Here is a 7,261-nt window from a genome sequence, read left to right as displayed (position 1 = left end):
ATTTAAAGCTGCAGTAGGTAACTTTTATAAAAATGTATTTTTTTTTTTTACATATTTTTAAAACCTGTCATTATGTCCTATCTGTGAAAAAAAATCAAGCTCCTCTGGCTCCTCCCAGTCGTCCTATTGCCATTTGCAGAAAGTCATCCGCTCCCCGTAAGAAACAACCAATCAGAGCTGCGGTCCGTAACTTTGTTTGTGTTCAAAATGTAGAAAAATGTATATAATAAGCGAGTACACCATGAATCCATTTTCCAAACCGTGTTTTTAGCCTGTCCTGAATCACTAGGGTACACCTATAATAAGTGTTTATATTCAGACTATTTTAGATAAAAGGAAATATTGATGTCAAAATTAAATGATCAAAATCAGAGGGGAAGAGTTTAGTGTGGAAAAAGATAATGGAAAAATGGCAGCAACAGTGGGATAATGAAATCAAAGGGAGACATCTGTACATGATACAAAATAGGATAGGTATGGAAAGTAAGAAAGGGGGGAATAGGACGGAACAAGTCATAATGAACAGACTGAGGATTGGACATTGCAAGTTAAACAAAACTCTTCATATTATAGGAAAACACCCAACAGGATTATGTGATGAATGTCAGGAGGAGGAAACAATTAATCACATCTTTATATCATGCAAGAAATATATTAGAAAGGCAAGAGTTTAAGAATCAGCTACGGAAAATAGGTATTAGAATATAATGTAAATAATACAGTAACATATGGAAATAATGACCAAGGCCGGAGATATTTGTTTAATTTTCTAAGGAGAACTGGACTGAAAAGACGAGTAAATAATAAATAAATATATAAATAAAAGTGAGGAAGCTAGCGTGAGACAACAGATGGCAGTAATGCAACACTTTGGATGCCAACTGCCATAAAAATCCAGTGAAGAAGAAGAAGACTATTTTAGATTGCTTCGGGGGTACCCTGGCGGAGTAACCCAGTATCTTTGTGATTCTTCATAGACATAAACAGAGAGAAGTATCTCCGGCTACAAAGTTCTTCCGCAGGATGCAAGCAGTTCTGTTTATTGAACGCTAGAGCATCAAAAGTTACCGACTGCAGCTTTAAATGCTTTTGTGAGGCTGCAGGTGCCACATTAAAAATGGCGCCCTGGACTCTCCATCTCTCACGCGTTCATCATGTTCCTCTTCCGGCCTCCATGAGCTGCCAATCTATAGAGATCCCACCTGTCTAATGTCCTTAGCGCTGTACGAAGAAAGTGTATTATTACTGTGTTCACAGTTCGTCTTGATTACAGGTACGTGAAGTTCTTATCTGATTACATGACAGTTAAACGGAGTATATTATCAGCTGCTGGATTGTACCTGTGCTCCTGGGTCAGCTGCTATTTGTGTGCATGACCTATGGCCAAGAACTGTGACGCTTTAATGTGTATGCAGATTGATTAGCTACATGAGGATTTGTTTACAGTGACTGACACTCTCCCACCTGAAAGGAGCATTAACAAATCTGTCATTTAAAACACCGCTGATATCTTTAATCTTAACTAGTGTTTTACAAAATATTTAGCTGATAATTAGTATTTTGTTGATAATGTATTCCGTCATTCTGGACAGTTGTCTTTTATCTTATCTGAAAGGACCAACCTGGTAAAATAAAGATTTAATAGTAACGATGCACAAAAATGTTTTAGGGCATTGTCCTCTGTTTTGATGCATGCTTTGTAATGTAGGATTACTCCCTGTCATGCATTATTTTCCAGAGGCTCACTCATCATGGCATTAAGGAGTGTGAGTCGCCTGCTTGTGAACAGCCAGAGATGTGTCCTCTTTACAGCTTCCAGATCACAGAAAACTTCTGCAGCTTCTCCATGGGGTCAGAACTGCAGTTTGTTGGATATATGTCTACATATATATAATGATAAAATTATGCTACTTTGTGTTATTCTGGACCTGTGTTTTGTTATTTATTTATTTTTTTATTGGAACATGACCATGCCTGTCTAGCTGGAAAAAAAAACATAACATAACTGTAATCCATGTAGTTTTTTGCTATTATTTTCCAAGCCTTCTGAAGTCATTTATTGGATACATGTGAAGAACCAAGTCTTTATTGAAATCATGTATTGTATGCAAATCATTATGTAGCATGAAGATTCTGTAAATAAAAATAACAACATACAGGTTTGGAACACCATTAGAATGAATAATTAGAACAGCATTAGAATGATTTTTGTATGAGCTATCCATTTCAATGTGAGTTTTATGTAATCTTTATCAATGCATTTCAAAGCTCAAGTATAGAATTCATTTTTTTAAATAATTAATATTTCATGCATTTATATTTTCACATGCATTAACATTGTAAAGATGCACGTGTATAATTCTATTCTATCAAATGCAGAGAAGTCTGGCGAAAAGAAGCAAGTGAAAACAGGTATGTTTACTTGTTGTGCAATATTTACCGCTCTAATTGTGCAATATTTACTGTGGCGTTCCGCAAGGCTCCGTTTTGGGCCCCAAGTTATTTTTGTTATATATATAAATGATATTTGTAAAGTATCGGATATTTTTAATTTTATTCTCTTCGCGGATGATACAACAATTTATTGTTCTGGCCCAAATCTTATAGAGCTTGTGTTGGTGGTAGAGAAAGAATTATATAAATTAAAGAATTGGTTTGATTTGAACAAATGATCACTAAATTTAGATAAAATGAAATTTATGGTATTTAGTAATAAAGAGATAAATAATCAGATTAGGATCACTATTAATGAAAATGAATTAGAAAGAGTAAATCATATAAAATTTCTTGGAGTAATTATTGATTGTGAAATGACATGGAAACTGCATATTTTAAACGTTCAAAAGAAAGTATCAAAAACGATTGCAATTTTGTATAAGTTGCGATGTATTTTGAACAAAAATGCACTACATTTACTTTATAGTTCACTTGTCACACCATACCTAACGTATGGTATTGAAATATGGGGAAATACATATAAAACTAGAACCAATTTAATTTTCCTATTACAAAAGAAGGTTATCAGATTAATTAATTATGCACCTTACAATTCACCAAGTAATTCACTGTTTCTTCAATCAAAAATTTTGAAGTTTTATGACTTAGTTGATTTGTACACGGCAAAGTTTATTTACCAAGTTAAACATAATAAAATTCCTAAATGTTTCCAAATATTATTTACCCAGCGAGAAAGTAATTATAATCTCAGAGGACTATGTATATTTAATCAACCACAAGTACATTCTACATTAAGAGAACACTGTTTATCAAACAAAGGAGTTAAATTATGGAATAGTTGCTGTAATGAGTTAAAACAAGCCACGTCTATTTTTCAGTTTAAAAATATTTACAAGAGAATAACAATGGAAAAATATTCAACAGAATGAAAATTAATTAAAGCAGCTTGCTTTTGGTGTGGTGGACACTGGTCCACTAATGTGTTAATGTTAATGTTATGAACAGATGTTGTCATTAATGTGTTGCATTTATGATTTTAAAGTTAAGGGCAGGCACAATAAGCTTTAGCTTCTGCCTGCACCAGGTCATTGTGTTTATGTTTTGAATGATTGGATTGAATGATCTGTAAATGACCAAACCGAAATAAAATAAAAAAATGTGTGAAGATGAGGTGAGCACTAACCTGCATGTATGTTTATAACCTGTGATATAAACCTTAGCTAAAGCACAGTTTAACTGGCGGGATGCTTTGGACCTGGAAGGTCTCCTGACGGAGGAGGAGGTCATGATTCGTGACTCCTTTCGCACCTACTGCCAGGAGAAACTCATGCCGCGCATCCTGATGGCCAACAGAAATGAAGGTGTGTATGTTCATATTACATAGACAGCTTATAGTTTACAATAGGACTTCTAAAATAGACTTCTAGTAATAGTAAACTAACTGCCCTTTGTTCTTCACTAGTTTTCCATCGTGAGATTGTGTCTGAGATGGGGGAACTTGGTGTTTTGGGGCCCACCATTAAAGGTATGCACAATATATCATTCCCATATCAGTTAGCATTCAATATTAGAGTAGAGCTGCATGGTTCTCTGACATGAAATCGAAATCTAGAGTTTAACCTACTCGGTTCGCAGTAAATGCTGATTCACACAAACTCTTCTCTGCTTCTGCTCTGAGCTTGGGTCACTTGTAATGCATCATGATCACTTTGTTTTGTTTTTTTAATCCAGAAAAATGCAAATAGGTCTTTTTCCCCAAATAATGGAGCTCTATATCAAGAGATTTGTTCACATATATCCTTTCCCAATCAGGAAATACAGAGCTGATTGTTTGTTCAAAGTGTAACCCTCTATATGTTTCTGTACCTCACTCATGCACTTCTCTATCAAGGTTACGGTTGTGCTGGCACAAGTTACGTGGCGTACGGTCTCATCGCGCGTGAGGTGGAGCGAGTGGACAGCGGCTATCGCTCGGTCATGAGTGTGCAGTCCTCGCTGGTCATGCACCCCATCAATGCTTACGGCACAGAGGAACAGAAGGAGAAATACCTGCCCAGGCTGGGTACGAGCGCAAAAATCAGTAGCCAAACATTCAGAAAACGTGTTTGCAAAAAATCCCAATGGATCATAATCTTTATCTTTAGATTAGATGAGCTGAAGTATTACTTGTAAGAGTCACCCACTGTTGTCTCTGTGTAATGCAGCTCGAGGAGAGATTCTAGGTTGTTTTGGATTGACAGAACCAAACCACGGCAGTGACCCGGGCAGCATGGAGACCAGGGCCAAATACAACCCGTCCAGTCGTACCTTCACCCTCACCGGCTCCAAGACATGGTGGGTTCAGCGCCGCTCTTATATAACACACAAGAATTAGGACCGCAGTAAAGACAAGCAAGGTTTACAAATGCATAGAACTGCATGGATGAACTCAAATCACAATCCATTTGAACAAAATAAGGTTAAGTAACATTCACTGCATTTACAAACTGTGTCCACATGGTGGTGTCAGGCGTCTTATTTAAAGACTGCATTCACTTGGTGGACAGTTGAGTGATGACCTATTTTTGTAAGCCAACCCTAAAGTTTGCATCCCCGTTTTACTTGACAAAAAGCCAATAGGATTTTCCCTTGGCTTGTGGATTATTCATTTTGATAATATTCAAAAATTATTTTTGAAGCCTGTAATTGTCAAAGAAAAAAAAAAGACTACAAATAGACTACAGATGCATCTTTCCCTGAAAGGTTTAGCTAGAATGGAGTTATAAACACAGCAATGCTGCAGACTAGTAAAAGCTTTGGGGGGGGGGGGGGGGGGGTGCTACTGATAAATTTCACATTGTGGAGTAAAATGTGAAAATATCGTGAGCTTGTGTCAACCAGGTAAAATTTAAGTTGTTTTCTGAGTTTTAGGACTCCGCTTCCTGAGGCGCTCTACACATGTTGTGAAATGATTTCTATTGTGGACAGCAGAACTGGCAGAGTCTGTTCTATCATCTTACACTCGCCCCATCTCTTGCACAGGATTACCAACTCACCAGTGGCTGACATCTGTGTGGTTTGGGCCAAATGCGAGGATGGGAAGGTACGTGGCTTCATCTTGGAGCGTGGCATGAAGGGTCTGTCCACCCCTAAGATCGAAGGCAAGTTCTCCCTGCGGGCTTCAGCCACGGGCATGATCATCATGGACGAGGTGGAAGTGCCAGAGGAAAACCTGCTGCCCAAAGTTTCAGGACTGGCAGTGAGTGAGAAAGACATTTATTGGATTTACATTATTACTAGCAGGCGAAGATCTGAAATCAATACTATAATGTCTTTCACAATAATGGTGACACTGGCTTGAAGACGCCAGAAGTATAGTCATTTAGGAATTAGAAATTTTAACTATTCTGTTTTAATTTCTGATTGCCAAAAAAAAAACAAGACCATATTGAATGAATATACATTTTTCCAGTTTTCTTACCCCTTGGGTGAGATTGCAATCGTAGTATTTTCTCAGACTTAAATTTTTTTTTTTTTATATTATATCCAAATTGTGCCATTCTTATTGACTTTAATTACATGCTAATATTTTCTTCCTCGTTCACCAGGGTCCATTCGGGTGTCTGAATAATGCTCGTTATGGTATTGCTTGGGGGGCTCTGGGAGCCGCAGAGTTTTGTTTCCACGCCGCACGACAGTACACACTGGACAGGTCAGAGCACATCTCTTATTTAATGACCATCTGTACTCATGAATGAGTCACTGGATAATGTGTGGAAGAATTGTTAATGTCAGTAAATTTGCTTGCCTCCAGTTGATTGCTTGCTTGCTAAGATTGGCTGTCCTTGTGGTTAAATTCTTCATGGTTCTTGCAGATGTTGTTTTTCAGCATGTAACATAATCTGTAATGTTCCCATCAGAATCCAGTTCGGAGTTCCTCTAGCCAGAAACCAGCTGATCCAGAAGAAGATGGCAGACATGTTAACAGAGATCGCCATCGGCCTACAGTCGTGTCTTCAACTGGGCCGACTGATAGATGAGAAGAAGTGAGGTTCATCTTAATTCTGCTGCAGTTTTAACTGGTTTTATAGGAGCATTTTCAAGCTGTTGATCGTTTTCTCTCTAAACTACAGAGCGGCACCAGAGATGATATCTATGCTGAAGAGGAACTCCTGCGGTAAAGCCCTGGATATCGCTAGACAAGCCCGAGATATGCTGGGAGGAAACGGCATCGCAGACGAGTATCACATCATTCGTCACGTCATGAACCTGGAAGCCGTCAACACTTATGAAGGTCAGAGAGAGTGAAGGACATGTGAACAAAGTGATCAGATCAGGCGTTACAGAGAAACTGAACATGGATTAATGTCTTCTTTTGTAGGTACCCATGATATCCATGCCCTGATCCTGGGCAGAGCCATCACTGGACTGCAGTCTTTCACGGTGGACAAATGAGCTGCTGTCATGTCCACTGTCATAGCCCATATAGTCCCTGAATGCTTTTAAACTTTGCATCATTTACCATTTTACTAATGACTTGAAATTTGCCAGTACAATATTCTGTGAATCTGGTGTTTAAAGGTGAAAAACAAATGGTAGCAGTATTTTAATTAATGTATGTAGTCTTTGTCAGAGATCTATTTTTCTATGTTCTCACTAGATCACAACATTTTGAATGAAGGTTTGACTGCAAGTAGATTTGTAAAGAAATGCACCAAGGATAACCGAGATAAAACGTGCATGTTATTGTTTGTACATTGATGTATGTATAAAGTGTTACACAGAATTTACTGCAGTTGAATAAAAGCTGAAATATTATAGTCTT

At 37.6% G+C, this 7,261-nt stretch overlaps 1 protein-coding gene across 2 annotated transcripts; it reads left to right on the top strand.

Moving 5' to 3' along the window:
• The first annotated feature begins 935 nt into the window (after window positions 1-935).
• Window positions 936-7,254, top strand: gcdhb (glutaryl-CoA dehydrogenase b). Of its 2 annotated transcripts, none has more exons than XM_052553383.1 (12): window positions 936-1,273; window positions 1,739-1,851; window positions 2,374-2,412; window positions 3,678-3,818; window positions 3,920-3,982; window positions 4,349-4,519; window positions 4,662-4,791; window positions 5,479-5,695; window positions 6,045-6,148; window positions 6,357-6,482; window positions 6,570-6,730; window positions 6,818-7,254. In XM_052553383.1, the coding sequence occupies exons 2-12, from the start codon at window positions 1,752-1,754 to the stop codon at window positions 6,889-6,891; spliced, it is 1,326 nt and encodes a 441-aa protein (XP_052409343.1). In that variant the 5' UTR covers window positions 936-1,273; window positions 1,739-1,751; the 3' UTR covers window positions 6,892-7,254. The 2 variants fall into 2 exon arrangements, with proteins under 2 accessions (XP_052409343.1, XP_052409344.1); XM_052553384.1 differs by having other exon boundaries at window positions 937-1,273; window positions 2,380-2,412.
• The last annotated feature ends 7 nt before the right edge of the window (window positions 7,255-7,261 follow it).

Source organism: Carassius gibelio, chromosome A3 (assembly GCF_023724105.1).
Source record: "Carassius gibelio isolate Cgi1373 ecotype wild population from Czech Republic chromosome A3, carGib1.2-hapl.c, whole genome shotgun sequence".
Taxonomy (NCBI): Eukaryota; Metazoa; Chordata; class Actinopteri; order Cypriniformes; family Cyprinidae; genus Carassius; species Carassius gibelio.
The sequence above is the reverse complement of the archived record's forward strand: the minus strand, read 5'-3'. Positions and strand labels throughout refer to the sequence as shown.